This window comes from Herpailurus yagouaroundi, unplaced genomic scaffold, assembly GCF_014898765.1.
Source record: "Herpailurus yagouaroundi ecotype Mexico unplaced genomic scaffold, PumYag 189, whole genome shotgun sequence".
NCBI lineage: Eukaryota > Metazoa > Chordata > Mammalia > Carnivora > Felidae > Herpailurus > Herpailurus yagouaroundi.
This window is the reverse complement of record NW_024412420.1, coordinates 5,445,000-5,464,130: the sequence shown is the minus strand read 5'-3', so window position 1 is coordinate 5,464,130 and position 19,131 is coordinate 5,445,000. Positions and strand designations below refer to the sequence as shown.

At 40.4% G+C, this 19,131-nt stretch overlaps 1 protein-coding gene and 2 long non-coding RNA genes across 3 annotated transcripts in view; 1 reads left to right on the top strand and 2 right to left on the bottom strand.

The window, feature by feature from the left end:
- LOC121044754 (uncharacterized) overlaps positions 1 to 3,808 on the bottom strand; it is a 13,467-nt gene extending 9,659 nt beyond the window's left edge. The window contains exon 1 of the long non-coding RNA XR_005797457.1: positions 3,511 to 3,808. This is a non-coding gene — a long non-coding RNA (uncharacterized LOC121044754). The remainder of the gene's footprint in view (positions 1 to 3,510) is intronic.
- ANKFN1 (ankyrin repeat and fibronectin type III domain containing 1) overlaps positions 1 to 19,131 on the top strand; it is a 303,330-nt gene that overhangs the window by 222,149 nt on the left and 62,050 nt on the right. The window contains exons 8-10 of the mRNA XM_040497067.1: positions 8,094 to 8,191; positions 10,519 to 10,609; positions 15,999 to 16,106. Of these exons, the coding sequence (XP_040353001.1) occupies positions 8,094 to 8,191; positions 10,519 to 10,609; positions 15,999 to 16,106 (297 nt within the window). The remainder of the gene's footprint in view (positions 1 to 8,093; positions 8,192 to 10,518; positions 10,610 to 15,998; positions 16,107 to 19,131) is intronic.
- The window catches only part of LOC121044756 (uncharacterized), a 40,480-nt gene continuing 25,883 nt past the window's right edge, over positions 4,535 to 19,131 (bottom strand). The window contains exon 3 of the long non-coding RNA XR_005797461.1: positions 4,535 to 4,727. This is a non-coding gene — a long non-coding RNA (uncharacterized LOC121044756). The remainder of the gene's footprint in view (positions 4,728 to 19,131) is intronic.

Sequence of the window (19,131 nt, the reverse complement as noted above, 5' to 3'; positions counted from 1 at the left end):
TGTGTGTGTGTGTGTGTGTGTGTGTGTGTGTGTGTGTGTGTGTGTGTATACCTTCACATAAGTCTATTGTAAGTTTTACTGATAGGATATGTAGCACACAATTTAAAATCATAATAATAAAATATACAACACTCTTTTTTGTAAATTTCTTCTAGCCTGTTGATTCACCTAAAATGCTTTTTGTTTGTTTTTATCAAACTCTTGAGTCTGTAAGCCAACCTGTAGCTGTCATTAATGGATGAGTATAGTTGCCATTTAAGTGTTGGTTGATATATTCGTGCACTTTAAGGAAGCAAAACAAGATGAAACAACGCAGGCTTATCGTGGGACATCACTTGTTGATCAGTGGCATAAGCAACTTCTTTGTCAAATCAAGTAATAGTTTTTGAGTACTGGAAGGATATTTCCTCAGGTTTTTTGTGCTATTCACAATGAAACAGCCATAGAGATTTTAACCTGCATTATTAACATTTTCTTCATCGCTTTCTTAAGTCTAGACTAGTGATCAGCAAATTTCTCCTGTAAAGGGCCAGAGAGTAACTATATTAGGCTTTGTGGGCCACATATGGTCTCTGTCACATACTCTTCCGTGTGTGTGTGCTGGGGGGTGGGGGGTGGAGTGGGTTTTACAATTCTTTAAAAACATAAAAACTAAAACCCTCCTTAGCTCCTGGGCCACACAAAACCAGACTGAGGCTGGATTTAGCTCACAGAACTGTAGTTTGCCAATACCTGATCTAAACAGTTCATAGAAGAAAAAAATCAAGACCTGACTTCCGATTTTTATGGTGTAACTATTCCCACCATGGCCACTTCCAAGCTGCCGACACAATATCATGAAAATGACTGGGAAGCGATGTGCCCTGGTGCACCATCATACATGTTTCCACTGTTCGGGTGCAAGAGATATCAGTAACCTCGGGAGCATAAATAACAGCAAAGTGCAGTAAAACAGGGAGTAACAAGTTTTAAATACTTACTGTCTTTGTCTTTAATTTATTTAACTTTAACTTTGTATGATTTAATTTTTAATGATGGCTGTGTTTAACCACTAGCTCATAAAACTCCTGAGATCTCAACAGTCCATTCTCACAAGCTATGTGGCTCAACCCCGGCGCCCTGCTGTGTTTATCCCATGCACACATGGTTGAGGACCAAGCCCTGACTTGCCCCGGCTCCCTGTTTGAGCCGCCTCTCAAAGCCACCTTATCACACCACCCCACCTTAGATGCACCACGATGGGTGGATTCTGCACCCTGATAAATCTGTGACCTTCCCAACTCTTAAATGTTCTGGGAAAACCAGGAGGTGAATATGCCAAGGAAAGACAGCCTATAAACGAAAAGATAAAAGTGATTTCTACACGAGCTGGGGCTTGAGGGTTACTTAGGCTTCCAGTAACCCTAATGGTGCCACTGATTCAGACTTTCTGAGCCCAAAACTGCAGAAATTACTGAGAGAAGTTTTGTTTGGAGGCATGCCTGGTGAAGTGTCCAAAGAAGTACATGAAAGGTGAAGTTCTCTGAAAAGGTGAAGGCTGGCACCTAGGTCATCTGGAAGACTGGGATTCATTCAACAGGCACTTTGTGCGAGGCTTGGAAAAAGAGAGAAAGCTACTTGCGATAGTAAGAATCACACAAATGATAACACCTTTCATTTAGAAAGCCAAGGGGATCAAGAGAAAGAATACAATTAGATAATAGCCATAATCGGGTGAACTATTAGGAGGGAAATAAGGACGCAGGTGGATTGGACTGTGGTTACCTGTACTTTTCAAAACCCTGAATTTTAGACATCCCTGCTTCTGGTCTGTATCCGTGTGCTGCTCTGTCATATAGCAGGCAAAACTATGACTGTACACAACGTAGACAGATAGGGACATATCATTTTTGTGGTTGCAGAATCTGACCATAAGTAAATGAAATAGCCCTCTGATTCCAACTTTGCTTTTAATCTTCTAGAAGTAGTGGGTGCAAGAAGGCTTTACTACTGTAAAAAAAAAAAAAAAAAAAAAAAAAGCCTTTTGCCCTTAATTTAAATCATTGTTTTTCTAGGGAAATTTAATTTGGGGGGAAAAAATGTTTTTCTAATTAACTGGAAGACTGTGTGCTGTGCAAACAATAAAGATTCTTGTTTGAAAGTAATGCATGCCCCCACTCCTAGGACTACCAAGGGAATTTAAAATAAAAAACGCGAGCAGCTCTGACCTCGTATTCTGCCAGGGCTAAACAGAATTCCCAGATCCAGAGTTTTCACGTCAGTTCCCAATTTCAAACCCACAAGTGTTGAGTGGGTTCATGCTTCGGCAAGACACATCTTCTCATCTCTAGAAACAACTGTATTTGATCTCTTCCTGGTTTCTCGGCACGTCCCTCACTCCCTTTTTCTTTCTCTTGTGCTATGGTTGGCCTCAAAGGTTAGAAACTGCACAATTGGATGAACCGGGGAGGATTTCATAATGTTCTGGTGATGGGCTGGGCAGTCTAGCCAAATTCCGTTCATTAGCTAAGGCGCCGGGGTGAGTGTGGCCAGTAAGAATGCCGTTTTGGTTCCACTGAAGTGCTGATAGGGAACAGGAAATAAACTTTTATTTTTTTGGTTCCTGAGCAGCAGTATGGACAAGTGAAGAGTCTGGGATGCTGGGAATCTGGAGGCCAGGAATTAATCTCCAACCCAACCACTTACTGGGCAGCTCAAGCAACTTCTGTTCTCTTTCTGTTTTTTTCTATTCTGACACTGTTTTCTTATTCTTTATGTACTGGCATCAGATTTCTGTCTACCTTAGACTTTAAACATTCCAAAGTCAGGAATCAAGGAATCAATTCACTCACCGTTTACTGAGCCACCTATGCTGTGCTAGGTGCCATGACAGGCGCTTCGTAAACTGGTATTAATCCAACATGGTCCCTGCCCTCAAAGAAAGTACAGACTACAGAGGAGGCAGATCTCTTAGAAAATAAACACAAAACAAACAAAGCAAGTGGAAGTGTGAGAGACATATTAAAGTTACTATGGCAAAATGGCAAAGGAGCTTCCGTTGGAAAGCCATGGGAAGCTGTGGAAAGGAAGGGACTTTGAACCGCTCCTGTTTGAATAAAGGGGAAGACAATTTGGGGGAAGAGGAGAGCATGCCAGAAGAGAAAAAAAACATAAAGACAATCAGTCTGAGGTCAAGTGACATATGGCTAAAGTGAAGGGTTCCAGCAGGGCCTGGGCATGAAGCAGGAGTAGAACCCACCAGTATACTCCTCCTGGCGTGAGCGCAGGACAACAGCTCTGGGCTTTCAGGGGTTTCAGACTTGAGGGAGACTCTTGGACAACAGCAGGTTTTAGATGTTTTATCAACTAAACAGAAATTTACTAGACATTGCTGTAATGTTATCTCCTTATGCCTTGATTTTTGCATAGTGTCCACCCTCTCAAGAAACTGGCCTGAAAACTTAAAAAGTGTTACCGGCTGAAACAGGGTGGATTATTCACATAGTTCACACCAAGAGGCTGGAAACTTACCTGAGCTTTAGACTTGGTCCTCTTTGTGCATCCTAATGCTTCCAGTCATGAATTTTCTACTCTTGCATTGATTCTGTGACTTTTCTCCTTACATTATAGGCTTCAGGTGACAAGGCCAGACCTTCAGGAGCTCTTTTCCTTCTTAACCTTTCAGGCTGCATTTAATGTAGCTGCCATCCAGTAAATAGAGGTGTTCAGCTAGAACTCTCCTTCCAAAATGACTCTACATTTCTAAAACTTAGATAAAAATATTTGTTAAAATAATAAAGCATCATATTTAAAATATTCATAGCTATTTGATACAAATATAGTGAATCACAGTTTGAGCCAGAGCCAAATTTTCAGACGTACTAACACCTTGGTTTGGTCTGGTACCTTTCTTGCTAATGTTCAACTGCTATGAGCCATTGCATGATTAAACCCTGCTTCTGTTTCCCAGACCTAAGTAGAAACAGTTGCCCTGATCTTTATCTTAAAATTATAAGTCTTATACAGTTTTAAACTTCATATACATGGCTCCAGCCCTTCAGGGATTTAGAACAGGCTTATAAGTGATTTTCTTGTGGCTTTAATATTAAGTCTTTAAACTACCTACACATAACTTTCCAGAGAGACCATGCTAAGTTGCCTTCCTAGAATTCCCAGTGGGCTCTCAAAGTGATTCCTGCTGACTCTGTTTCCCTCCCTCATTTTTTAAGTGACCAGAAGCTCCTTTCCTTTATGTCAAAAGAGTCCACCAAACCAATGAAGTACATAGAGGAAAAAGACTGTTGGTTGCCCTCGGAATAGATTGTCCATTCCAATATGGAGGATTTTTTTCCTTCCATGTGAATCTTCTCTTTCATGTTCCAAGATCTAATTAGACTTAAATGCTTACAAGTTTGTTTGTTTTTTTTTTTTTTTAACGTTTATTTATTATTGAGAGACAGAGAGAGACAGAGCATGAGCAGGGGAGGGGCAGAGAGAGGAGGAGACACAGAATCCGAAGCAGGCTCCAGGCTCCGAGCTGTCAGCACAGAGCCCGACGTGGGGCTGGACCTCACAAACCACGAGATCATGACCTGAGGCGAAGTCGGACGCTCAACCGACTGAGCCAGCCAGGCGCCCCAATGCTTAAAACTTTCTATTAACTCCCAAAGCTGCACCACATCTCCTTACAAGGCTGCTTCTCCTTGTATTTTGTTTTGTTTCTCAAGAAGCCAGGTCTTCTTTTCCACCTGAAACATTTTATAAAACATATTTCAATAGAACATGAACAGTTATTATTCAAAAATAAATCATTTCTTCCAAAATTTTAAAGATTGTATCTTTGAACAACTTCTCATTAACCACTTGCCAGATCATCTGGTGGCAATCCCACTAATCCTTAGCTCTTCTTTTAGGAAGTCTCCCTGAATCCTTAGCCTGGAATCGGAAACCCTTGATTCTCATCCTTCCACTTGGAGTTCCCCACATCAGTCAATGATGCATGCCTCAGTGGCAACCAAAGAAATTTCTGTTTCCAGAATTTTCCTGTGTTCCTTGCTTTTTCTAGATATCCTTCCACATTTGTTACTGATTTTCATTTTGTTTTGTTTGTGATAATTTCCTCAATGATTTCCTTTTTTTTTTCCTTTGGCTAGTTATATGCAACATTATTCTCTGGTTACAAACCCTCTCCAAGTTGACTTTCAGAGACTTGGCTTCTTCAAGAGCTAGTAGCTCATAAGCATAATGAAACATTTTGGAAAAAATACATATATATATATGTATTTTATATAATATATAATGTATATTTTAAATTATATCTTCTAGAATATCTATTTGTAAGGAAGAATAGGCCTGATTTGAGATTTAACATCCAATCTTAATCATTTGATTCTAATTACATTTACAACATGCCTAAGAGTTTCAAAGGGCAAAGAACTGAAGAGTGAAAAAATTCACAGGAAGAAAAATATCTCCATGTTGGAAAAACCAGTCTATTCTGTGTGTGTGTGTGTGTGTGTGTGTGTGTGTATGCATGCATACAATCAAACTGTATATATTTGATTTGTAAAATATTTAGGAAGCACCTTCTATCCACCAAAAACACAAATCCATGTACTAAAGAGGAAAAAGAGAAAGCTATTTCTCCTATTCTCCTAGCCTCAAACCTATCACAATCTAACAAGAAAAAGAGATACATAAAATTAAGCATAATATGTGTGTAGTAAATCTTGTTTTTATATGAATAGAGGGCTTCGGGAACAGAGGAACAGGTGTATTTAATTGATTATTCCTGAGGAATTTTGAGTTAACTTTGCTAAATATTTTTTTAAGTTTATTTATTTTGAGAGAGAGAGAGAGATACAGAGAGAGAGAGAGAATCCTAAGCAGACTCTGCACTGTCAGTGCTCAGCACTGAGCCTGACGTGGGGCTCAAACCCATGAAACGTGAGATCATGACCTGAGCCAAAATCAAGAGCTGGACATGACCCCAACTTTGCCAGCTCTTAAAAGGATGAGTAGAGTTTCACCAAGCAGTGGTTGGAAGGTGAGCAAAAGACACCGAGGCAGAAAAGTACACAGAATAATCAGGTAACGGGAACTTACAGAGCAAGGACTTCACTGTGAGACGTGGCAGAAAGTGAAGACAGGAGAGTATGGCTGGGACCAGATCATGAAGGTCCTTGAATGCCCTGTTAACATTTCATTTTATTTTGAAAGCAACTGGACACTGTAAAAAGATGAATGAAATCATGAGATCTGAATTTTTAAACTATAATTCAGGCTGTTGTAAGAGAATTGTACACAAGAGTGAGAATATGAACAGAAAAATCAATTAAGAGAGTTAATCAGTTAATCAGGGGTATACCTCCTTCTAAAAAAATGAATTGCAGAGTTGATGTGCATGATTATAAAGTCCTGTTCTAGAATAGTTTCAGTGTGCAGGGGAGAGGGAGACTTACGGGAGACATTTTAAAGCAGAACCTACTGCATTTAGTAATCAACTGGTTGTGAGGAATTAGGGAAAGAGAGGAGGCAAGGATGCTCTGAGATTTGGGGTTGGGTGATTGGGTGTGTGACAATGCCATGAGCTACAACTGAGAAAACAAGAGGAGACACCTGTTTTGGCAAAGAGAAGTACTAGTGGGCACTCATGTGGAGACCTGCAAGAGGAAGTCTGAGTCCAGAGAGAGGCCGGACCTAGAGTTACAGTTTTGAGAGCCATCATTGGAGCCATAACAGTGAAAAGGGTCACTGCTTGGGACAAGCGTGCAAAGTGAGAAAAGAGCCAAAACCACGCCTCCAAGGAACATTACAGCAAAGGAAGAGGGAAAAGAGGAACCAAGGAGAGCCCAGAAAGAGGGGTCAGGAGGTAGGAAGAAAGGGTGCAACCAAAACGGAGGGGAAGAAGGCTGCAAAAACTAAGGGAGGCCAGAGTGGCAGGATTTCCCAGAAGAGGCTGCTGCAGATAATTGAAGCACTAGGAAGTTTAGGAAAGCAATTTCTAGAGAGTGAGGAGAACAAGGCAGATTCCTAGGAACATACAGAGACAGAGCCGGGGGTACAGGGGCAGCAGCCCTAAAGCACAGGGATTGTATGACTCGAGAAGCAGCAGGCTTTAGGGATAGTTCAGCTTAATTTTGAAGTACTTAAGTGTCACAGAGAATGTAATTTAAATCTTAAAACCGATAGCTTGTCATTATGAGGTTTAAAACATGCAGGCCTTGTCTTCCCTGTGACTTAAGCTCCTGCTTCATTCAGGATTGCCTTAAATCCTGCCATGGGTAAGCTGTCACTTTTTACTCTACTTTTTACTGATGAGGCACAATTGATCTTTCCTGACCATGGTTTTTTGAACCCGTGGAAAATGCTATGATATGAAAGAAAATGGTCTCTGGGTAAGATGGGGTGTTAGAATTTGGGTGTTAGCTTTAACTGTGAATGAATACCCATTCTGGGGATGTCAGGTTGAGGGGGAGCACTGAAGAGGTCAGCCACAAACCCCAAATCCTCAGGCTGAAGAGAAGCCAATGAAAAAGCCTGGAGGACAGGACCAGAGAGGAGAAGGAGAGCCTGGGGAGCAGCGTGTGAGACACTAAAGGAAGAGAATGCTTCCAGAAGAAGGTGTCAAATGACCCAGCAGGAAATGAAAGGAGGCTTCTTTGTTTGGGATGAGAACGTCCCTGGGACCTTGAAATAGCACTTTCAGGAGATTGCTGAAGCCCAGATCAGATATGGGCAGCGAACAGAAGGCAATGTCCTAGTGTACCCTTCACTTCTTACATGCAATAAATAACTTACCTTCTACCTACACTGAACTGTTATGTATAATGAGGATGCATGTGTCTATGTACATGTATACACAGATACATACACATATGCACACTTAAAGGTGTATTAATCACTGCTGAATGGTTAATTGTCTTCCTCTCTTGTTTTAAAAAATAATTGAGACTTGGAAACCGAATTGCTGTCCCGAGGCAAATTGTTAGATGTGCAAATATAGGGAAAAGAGGATAAATGTACCGTTTTTGAGAGGGACTTTTGCTAGAGTTTCTGTGATGTTTCTTGATATGTGAGTGGATTTCATTCTCTTTTTCTTTCTCTCCTTCCAGTGGAATGGAGCATGTCTAAAGACTTTCGTCCTTTGGCTGGAGAGATCATCATGGAAAACTTGCAGACCCTGAGATGCACAATCACAGGACTGACAACGGTAAATGCCAAATCCTCCCATTAGGCTTCCCATTCCCCTGCTCCTGATGTTTGTGCTGGGATTCGGGTAGCAAATGCCTACTCTGGAAGCGACAGCCAACACCCAGCCCTCTGGCAACAACTGCCACTCGTTAAGTGTGATATGTCTGGTATCCATAATCTGAACTCCACAAAGGACTGAGCAGACAGCATGAACCACTTTGTAAGCTGCCATGTTCTACAGAGATCAGAAAAAGACTGGCCTCATGCAAGCCTTGAAAGCTGCTGCTTTCTGGATCACAGTCTAATCTTTAGGGGGGATCAAAGGCTCGGAGAGATCCAATTTTGACTCCCTGTCTGATGGTAAAAATAACAGCCTCCTCTAACCCTCACCCCCATAGCCTTGGTTGAGATCAGTCATCTATTGGAGTCATACAATTTCCTGAGAGAAATCCTTTTCCCTTGATTAAAAAAAAAAAAAAAAAAAAATCTGTCTAAATCTGCTTTCACAGAAAAGAAACTATATATGGTGGCACTACATTTCTCAGTAACCTGAACCAATTTAAACTTTGAATGAAAAACTGGAACAAGCTGAGCTTATTTGTTTAATCAATCTAAACTCAAACGTTAATTATTTATACAACTATACACCATAGGAGCATATGAAATGCAAAAAATAAAAACACCTGGCACATCAGTTTATACTGAAACAAACCCTGTATCTCCTCAAGTAATTAAAATGCAAACAAAACTGAATCATCAGAATATTTTTTAGTAAAGTTTTTAAAGTATACTTATCAAACCTGTCGGGGTTTTTTTGTTTTGTTTTGTTTTTTGTTTTTATTTTTTTACTCCAATTAGAATCCTTAATTATCTTAGGACCTTTCTATGCAAGAGGTAGGGGGAGAATTTTCTTGGTCTTGTTGTGTTTCAAAAAGATCAGTCCTTTAAACCAGTTATGTGTAAAGTGTACTCCTGAAACCCAGCATGAAAAAGTTGCATTAGGTTGCATCTCTTCAAGTTTGAACCAGCTATTCTAATAGAATTCTTGGTGGTTGGGTCACCACCACAGAATCTTGACTTTTAGTCCTAATCACACGTCTACACCAGGGGCCAAAACTGTGGATTACCAGAACAAACAAACCCCTGAGTGGGTGGCCCCCAGAGATGCTATCGGCAGAAGACTGATTCCCAACCCTATAGCTCACATGATGGAAAAGGGCCAGAAGAGAACCCTAGGGAATTTCCTTTGCTTAAAAGAAAAAGTGATATTGTGATAAAAATGGAAAACTCTCTACAGAGAGTTTCTCTAATATTTGAACTAATTTTTATAGGGATTAAGTTTTTCCACTTGGTCGTCCAATGAGAGCAATTCAGACACTATCCTAATCACATAAAAGCCTAGAAGTAGATTTACACTTCTGCAGAATCTCTATAACCTTGAAGTACGTAGAAACCTATTTTTAATGTTAAAAAAATTAACTTTATAATATGGTAAGGCCAACATTATTAAAATATCTAGCAAAGGCTCTACGAAGATGTGGGGTTTTTTTGTTTTGTTTTTTGGTTTTTGGGTTGTGTTTTTTTGTTTTTTTACTTCAAACATTATTTTACAATTTTTGCAAGGAATGTTTTATCAAATGCTGGCTTCAAAAATGCCTCTTTGGGTTCACTGGGTAAAGAAAAAAAACTCAAAGGAAAAATGTAAAACTATACAAAACATCTGAAGTTTACAAGTAAACAAAACAACTCCTAAATTTTTAGTGTCATAAGACATTAAAGAATATAACCATTGTTTTAATAATGGTTTTAAACTTGAAGTAAAATCAAAGAAGCAAAGCATTATTTAATATGGCATAAAATGTAGAAACAATCTTAATGTTCATTGGTAGGGGACTGGTTACATAAATGACAATATTTGCCCACAGTGAAGTACTTACTATGCAGCCCCTAAATGAATGAACCACATGTCTGATGTACTATTATGAAAATACGTGCATTGTAACTTCTTAATTTTAAAAGCAAGTCAATCAGCTAATAAAAATGATGGTGACTCCCTCTGGGGAGGGGAAAATAAAGAGAAAGAGGTGAGGAATTGCTGTTTTTGGTAAAACTTGACTTTTAATAATTAGTGTATAATTTGGGGGGGAAGCTCATAGAAACTGAGAGCACCCCAAAATGTTTATCATTACACATAAATAAATGTGATAGTCAATAAAATCTAGAAAGCTAACGTATGGCTAGTGGATTTCCCAAGGGATCAAGTTGTTCATTGGACACAGGACTCTAGACTAAAGTGATTCAGTAAAATTCCTAATGCATCATTCTCTCTATTTCGATACTTTTCAGGGCCAACAGTATTTTGTTCAAGTCTCGGCTTATAACATGAAGGGATGGGGACCTGCTCAGACCACGACTCCGGCATGTGCCTCGCCTTCCAGTAGGTGGTGGCTGTGAACTCTCTCAAGCCTGGCAACAGGCTCCAACTCCCCCTCCATCCATCCTCCGGACACCACTGCCTTTCCCTCTCCCCACTGCTGGGGACTAACAAAACCTCCTCAGAGTAGCCTCTGGGCCACATAATGAAGGATTCCTCTGCAGAAATGTTCCCTTGGGAGGCAACTCGGTGCAATGAGAGGAGAGGGAATTTGGAACCGGCAAGACCAAATTCAGTACCCATGATACATTGTATTAGCCACGTGGCCTTCAAAAGTTCCTTAACCTCTCCAAATCTGTAGGAGCCCAATCTGACCTTTCCCAAGACTTTCGTGGGGATGTGGGGAATGACAGCAGAGGGAGTGGCCAGCCCGTTCTAGCTCTCCTCTCCTCCTCACTCCCTCACCCACATCCAATTGATAAGAGAATGAGATATTCTTCTGACACAATGTCAGAAAAAGAATCTTTCTTAGTAACAGGCACTCTGCTACCCTCTGCTACAAATATATAATATTTATAGTGGGAGCTGAAAACCCCAACAAAAGCCACTTCTAGTTATTTAAAGATTAGTAACTTATGTCTGGTATATTTGGTAACTCTCTATTAACCAGAAGAAGCATCTCTAAATATATCATATGATAGATTTTTCTGTATAATGAGCCTATTGCTCTGAACTGTGTTTTCATTTTTTAAAAAATCTCCATGAATGTGATAGTTCAAAATGGTATCATCTGCTTCTTGTGAGAGTGCAGACTGCTACATCCTTTGTGAGACACAATTTGTCATAATAAAAACATTCGTTTCTTTTTACCCCATAATTACATATCTAGGAATCGAAGCCAAGAAAACAAATGCAGACAGACAATTATGAACAAATATGTGCACTATAGCAATATATTGATATAGTGAAATATTGTGTATGGTAGGGAGAACAAATATCCAATATCAATTCAATGGTTAAATAAAGTATGGTATTTACATATCCATATTATAAAACAAAAGGCAGCCACTAAAAATGGTGTTTAAAAAAACTTCATTGTGTGGAAGAAACTCTTACTTTGGAAGTTTTATATAAAAACATAATGCAAAATTTTCTAGCACATATTTAAGCTGTGAGTTTGATTATTACTAGGAAGGCACGTCTGCACATAACTATCAATATGTGGCAGTGGGTATTTGGGGTATAAGATTATAGACTCTTTAGTTTTCTTTTTTATGTATTTATGTGCTTTTCGTGTTTTAGAACAACCCTTTACCTAGGGCCAAGCACGAATCAGGTGGCATGTTATGGGCTTTCGTCAGTGTCTCACTAAACCCTCACCTCAGTCCTTCACCACTGTTCCTGTCTTGTGGATAAGCACTGTCATCATCTTCTGCATCACTCTGAACATCAGAGCCAACGGTCATTAGACTCATTATATGCTGGACATTAATCTAAGAGCTTTACAGGGATCTACTCATTCAATCTTCATAACAGACCTATTGAGGTGGTTTTATTAGTAGTCTCATTTTACCAGGGAGGGACCTACTAACATAGAGGTATAGGCATAGAGCCCAACACCACAAAATTAGCAAGCACTGAAGTCAGGTCCAAACCCAGTGGCCCTTGTTCTTAACCACTGTGCTGTCCTCCCCTTCTATTAATAAGGAAATTGGGATTCAGAGAGGATGCTGCCTTGTCCGAGGTCACAACTCATATGTGGCTGAGCCAGGATTCAGGCCTGAACTGATTGGACCCATACCACATCTCCTATGCTGTGGGAACTAGTGCCCCATCATCAGGCAGACAAGCAGACTAAGAGCCAGCCAGCCAACCATTCCTGTCACTCCGGGAGTGACGCCAGGTCATACAGGGCCTTGGACCACTGACACCAGAGCTCTCTAAGGCCCCTCCCTGAGTCCCGTAGGCATTCAATGATTTAATTATTCCAGTCTTATCTGGACATCTTTCTTATTGTAGACATCAGAAACACAAACTGGGAATGCTGCAAGATTAAGATACTAAGGGAACCAATCTCATTCTAGGAAAAAAAAAAAAAATATAAAAATATATATATATATATATATATATATATTTTTTTTAATAAAAGGGAAAAAAAGGAACAAAAAATAAAAAAAAAAAAAAATGATAGTGTTGATTGACCTGAAGGTGGGACATGGGAAAACCTACTCCAAATACAAATTCTGATCTGCATATGGATGCATTTACTTATAAGCATCAGATGTTCCAGTTCTATAAACTTCAAATTCTGTTCAGACACTCTCCCTCAAAGCCCTTCAGGGCTTTCTCCAGAGTGACTAGGACAGTTGTCCAGGACTGGGAAGAGTCACTTATTGCTAATTAACATAGCAAATGGCAACACTCTCTAAAATGGCCCATTTGACTAGTAAGGGTATCTGGCAAAGAACTAAAATCCAAACATGCCGTTATAGTTGCTGCAGACATGCCTTATCACTTGGAAAAGAACAATATAAGACTCTGCTTCTATTTATAAACAGACTATGACATTGTGATGCAACAGATATCAGTATTCAGATATTTACTAGAGGACAATGTATTCTAACATGACAGAGTAATTGGAAATTTGGTAATATGTTCCAGTAAGCTATAAAACTTTTTTTTATATTTTTACAAAAGGCCTTAATGTGTTTTTATAGACTTATGTTATATGGTATGGTACATAATAAGAGAAAAGGACCCAGACAGGCTTGTCTGAGTTACGATCAGGAAAGCCCTGATATCGCCAGTGAATGTAAGCTCTGCATTGTGTTGCAATTGAAGTGTCTCATTACCAGAACACTGAACTGTATTATGTGGCACAATCTGCTCTTTTCCTCCCACACTAAGTTTATTCCTGTCAGGTTCCTGATTTCTTAATATATTTTCAATTTTCTCCCTCATCCCTAAAGTCTCCTATTTTATGTAGTCATCAGAACCTTCCAAACATCTCTGAGAAAAACTCATTCTTTCCAAAAACCTTGGCATCATGTCCAGTGCTCACTTGGGCTGCAATTTAGCATTAGCAATCTTCGAGCTTGAGCTCGCCTCTGACGTAATGGGGCTCGGCGGAAAGAGCCAGCTCCATGTCAGCTCCCCCTGCATCGATGGCAGTATTAACACACATTAGAACGTATTGCTAAGTGCAGGGCCACATAATAACTCAGCCACCCAGGAGTCTTACTCAAGCAAACATTACTCATCTTATGAGCACTACAGATGCATTTTTTCAACGGCAGGAACAAACTCAGAATGGCCGTTGGGAATCCATGACAGCAGCATCTATTATCACTGTGCCCTGACTACTACCAGGGACACTGCAAATAAGGCGGAAGATCACTGGGAGTTCACTTCCTCAAACATTTCCAAATTTACCAGTAAAAGCACCTTCCCCAGCCCAGTCTACCTGAACACCATCCTTCTGTTCACAATGCCTCACCAACACCTAACGAGTGTCCCTAATGTGCCCATAATGGTGTTTTACATACGCTGGTTTTCTAAACTTCAAACAACCTTTAAAAAATATTCAAAAACTCACTTTGCAGAGAAGAAACCTGAGGCAAAGAGAAATTAAGTCACGGTTTCTGCCCACAAGGAACAGAGTCTACAGAAGGCACCTATGCCAATTCCCTGTCTCCAGAGTTGACCACAACTAAGCCACACCACACAAACTCCAACCAAGCTCTGACCCTCCTTCCCAAAAGAAACAAAACAAAAGAAAACGTGTCCACAGCATAAGGAAAGGAGCACTATATGGAGGGCCATGTAACTACGTTATGGGCCTGGCTACGCCCCCAGATAAGCTGAGTAGCAGAGAATTGGAATGGTTCTCTCCAGGCCTCCATCTTCTGAGAGGTAAAATGGAGAAGGACACATGGGGAAGGGTAGGAAGCATGAAGGATTCAAAAATGTCTGAGGTCTCCTTCTTCACAGGGAATCATGTGATAGGGTGAGAAATTATGTTTCCATACTCGCTACTCAGGGAGTTAACTCTTCCTCAGAGAATTCCCTTCTTTCTAAGTTATGATTAGTTATGACTGACATAATGCCATTAACAGGCATTGTACTGGGTACCTAATAAACCTCTCATTTAGTCCTCACAAAAGGTCCTGCAAGGTAGGTGCTATGTTCATTTTTCACATTACAGAGTAGAGGCCTTGTCAGCATAAGTAATGTGCCCTACAGATACTGAACCAGGAGTCCAAAGAGCCAGGAGTCACACGCAGGTTTTTCTGACTCCAGAACCTGTGTTCTTTCCAACTGTGCTGTACTACTAGGCCGTGGATGGACCAATGGTTATCTAACTTTGACCATCAGGACATCTGCTTAACTTTCTGAACAAGGCAGACTCCATATTTTAAAATAAACCTGGGGGGAGAGAATTTGAAACGCATTCAATTAGAATTGAAGCCTCAGATACAGTTATGAACTAACTGGCCTTACTAGAAAAGAATGACTAGCATTTTTAGAGATAGTATTTCAACCAAGAAGTGCTTTAAGTTGTTGCTTTTAAAAGGTTCAGAAAGCAAAACTGAGTGGATAGTGAGAAGATGGGATGGACTATGAAATGACAGACCTGCTGGAAAAAAAAAAAAAAATCAGAGTCGGAGACAGCAGAATTATAATCTTGACATTAGTCCCGTACGGGTTATTACTCTTGATATCATTATAGCCAAATGGAATGAAAATAGAAGGGGGAGAAAAATCTCAGTGGGTATTGCAATTTAAATTTGCCATGTAAGCTAATACTGTATATTTAGAGACTGAGCAGACAGGGTGGTTGGTGGCTCAGAGTATGTACAGGGGCTGCTGTGCCAGCTAACCAAAGCAGACATTCATTAGAGCGAAATGTAGATTTCCATTTCTTGGCATCTGACATGGGCTCTTTCCTTGGAAAGAAATGTCAATTTGGCCAAAAGTGTGAAACCTACAATAAAAGCATTGGGACTGTGGATTTCGTCTAGTCTGCACATTCCCACCCCTTTCTTTCCTACTGTGGATATCCAGGTGTCATTTGGGGTGCTGAGTGGAGAGGTGGCAGGGGAACTGATTAGGACCCGGGATGCTGAAAGGAGGGTAAGGAGCTGGGGAGGAGAAACCGGACTCCCAGATTCCCTGTTTTCTTTTGGCTTTCAGTCACCATTTTCTCTTGCCCTAAAACTGCCCAACACACACACACACACACACACAAAACCCAACCACAATTACTGTTTTGCACAGGGCCCTGAACAATGGCAGCTGCAAACCCTTGGCACTGACTGCCAGCTGTGCGAGTGCCAGGTGCTCATCCAGAGTCTAGGGGAGTGTGAGCAGAGCCCAGCTCCTGAGGCAGCGCCTCCGGGGAGAGGCCTCCTTGCTTTAAAATTTCATTCTGTTTGTTTCTTTTGTTCAATAGACTGGAAGGACTATGACGACAGAGAGCCCAGACACAAGGGACAGAGTGAAGTTTTGGAAGGTCTGCTGCAGCAGGTCCGAGCCCTTCATCAGCATTATAGTTGCCGGGGTAAGGATAAAAATCTGCGCTGGGCCATCGACTGAGGTCTCGGTGGCGCCGGTAATTTTAGCAGTTTCCTAACTGGGTCATACCTTCTCATTCATCAGGGAGAGAGAGATATTAATATTTGTACATCTGGAATCACTTTACAGCACTATCTTGCTTTAACCCTTCAGAAGAGACTTCCCTCTCCTTCATTCCCTTCCTTTCTTTCTGTCTTACCCTCTCTCCATGCCAACAGTTTGAAAAAAAGCACAAGAAAAACAGCAGCTGCCACCAGTTCCCTTCCCTTTGAGTTGTCCCTTCACAAAACTCCTCCGTGTCCCAGGTCTTTGAGATATTCACCCTCAAACTTTTCAGTCCCCAGGAAAACTCCGTGAGCATCCCTGAGGAAATTTAGCCAATTTTTAACAGCAACAAGAAACCTTCGTGTATATTTGTAATAAAGCTTACAATGCAATTTCACATCCACGGTCTCTTTTTCATCCTCATGCTGGCAGTTACCACTAAAGCTAAGTGACTTGACCAAGGTCACACTGCCAGGAAAACACAGAATCAAGATTCTGACCTAGCTTTTCTGTCTCTAAGCGCAATCTTCTTGCCATACCTCATTTGTGTCCCCCACCTTTGCCTTTAGGACTGGGCACTGATGTTGATTGATCTCACCCTGAATTTTAATCGTCCCCTGTACTACTACTTAGGAGAAAATAGAGCACACATCTCCAGACCTGGCCAACCATACCCAGAAAATCTCTCAGAAGCTTTTAAAAACTTCTCTCCTATTTGGGCTATTCAAATGGGACAGGGTCAGGTTTCTGATCTGTGTAATGATTCGTGGAGCAGGCACTTAGTTTTATTTGGAGAATTAAAGCCTCCATAAAGTTTTCGTTTTCCATGCTCCTTCACCCATCAGATCCCAACTGCATTGCACTCTCCAGATTCAGGGCACTGCTGGGCCAGCTAGGTAAGAAATCCATGGCTGAAACTAAGAGATGCAACTGAGTTTGGACTAGGTATAAAAAATCATACTTAGCATTAGCAAAAAGTGAGTCCCAATTACTGTGTAACAACAGAGCTCTTCAGAAATGTTGGCTTTAGCTAGCAATGAGGACAAGTGTTTGTAAGAAAATAATATTCTTTTAATGAGTGGTTCATTAGAAAATGTAAATATGCATGTTTGAGAAGGAAACTCAAATGAGTTTCATTCCCAGATCTGAAGGAAAACTTTACCCAGACCATGGCCTTAAAGATTCCACACTGACCAAAGTACACTCAGTTCTCAGAGCTCATTTAACCAGGCCAGGCATCATTTAGGTTCCTTTCTCTCTTCTGCCTCTCTCTCCATCATTCCCCTGCCCATTGGTTCTTGTATGGCAGGCAAAGGTAATAAAGCAACTGGATAGATGATTCTTTGCAACTCATAAGCCACTTTGTGTTTAGTCTTTACCAGGGGAAGAAAGCTAAAACTACTCACGAGAATGAGAGGTAGTTTGTTGTTGTTGTTGTTGTTGTTGTTGTTGTTGTTGTTGTTTTTTATATTATCTGAGGATTTAGATGCTCTCCCCATTACTGTTGGGTAACTATCTAATAATCAAGAAATAAATTATCTAGACAGCCCAATTATTTCAATAGTTTCCATTTAACTTTCAGCATGTATATGCTTTTCCCCCACAGGGATGTAAATATGCAGACAATGTCAGGAAAAATTTAAGTAAGGCATAAACAGAACTTCCCAAAAAGGAAAAAATATTTTTTATATTGAAATGTACTCTAGACACTTAAACAGTACCCAAAGTATTCCAAAGAACAGTGGTTGTATAAGATGCTCAGCTGAAAAAGTCTCTGGTCAGTAAGTTTGGAAAATGTTGCATTATACATCCCTTTCCTGGAAATGTAAAATCGATATTACAATAGTAAAGACTCTAATAAAGAGACATTTTGAATTTGGTTAACCAAGCATTTTCCAAACTTATTTGCAAAGTCATTGTATAACTTTTTTCACAGAGTTAGTATTCCAAGACATGGACTTTGGAAAATGCTGACCTACAATATGTTAAGATAAAGGAAATTACCTCACCCACAAAAAAGGAATGATTTTAAGATAATTTAACATTACTCTAAGCCTAGAAGGATAAACCAAGGATAATTAGGTATTACATACAGAAAACTACAAAACTGTTATTTAAAATATTCAACTACAGGGCTCCTTGAGTGGCTCAGTCAGTTAAGCATCTGACTCTGGATTTCGCCTCAGGCCATGATCTCATGGTTTGTGAGTTCGAACCCCATGTTGGGCTATGCTGACAATGCGGAGCCTCCGTGGGATTCTCTGTCTCCCTCTCCCTCTGCCCCTCCCCTGCTCATGCTCGCTTGCTCGCTCTCTCTCTCTCTCTCTCTCTCAAAATAAATAAATAAACAATAAAATACTCAGCCACATTGAGATCTGTGTGGTTGAGTGCATGTCAAATTTATAGTTAGAAAAAATAATTAGTTCAAATCCCATTTCTACTACTTACTAGCTCTGTATCCCTGAGAAAAGCATTTGATCTCTCTGAGCCATAGCTTCCCCATCAGAAAAATCAGGATGACAGTATTTATCTTTCAGGATTGTTATGGGGATTAAGTTAAATAATGTACTAAACTCGCCTGACATAGTACAGGCACTCTGCAAACTCTAGCTTGTTCTCCTTCCGTTGCTCTTCCAGATGAAGAATGGAGTCTCTCTTTATCTCTTTATTGATAAATCCTAGAACTAACATGTAATCACTGACTCCACTGTAATGAGCCTGGAGTACTCAGTAAGTACACAGCATATTCCAAATGTGGAATTAATAATAAAACAACCCTTCTCCTACCAAAGCCTCACATGGGAGATACCAAAACCCACATTGATTTCTGTATTTTGGCTAAAGTGGCTGCAGTTAATCTGCATGTTCAGGACTGGGATGCAAATTCAGTGGAGATGTTGAGCAGCCTTTATTATTCACACAGTTTATGCCCTGGCATAATGAGTTATAAAGAAGCCAGTTGTGTT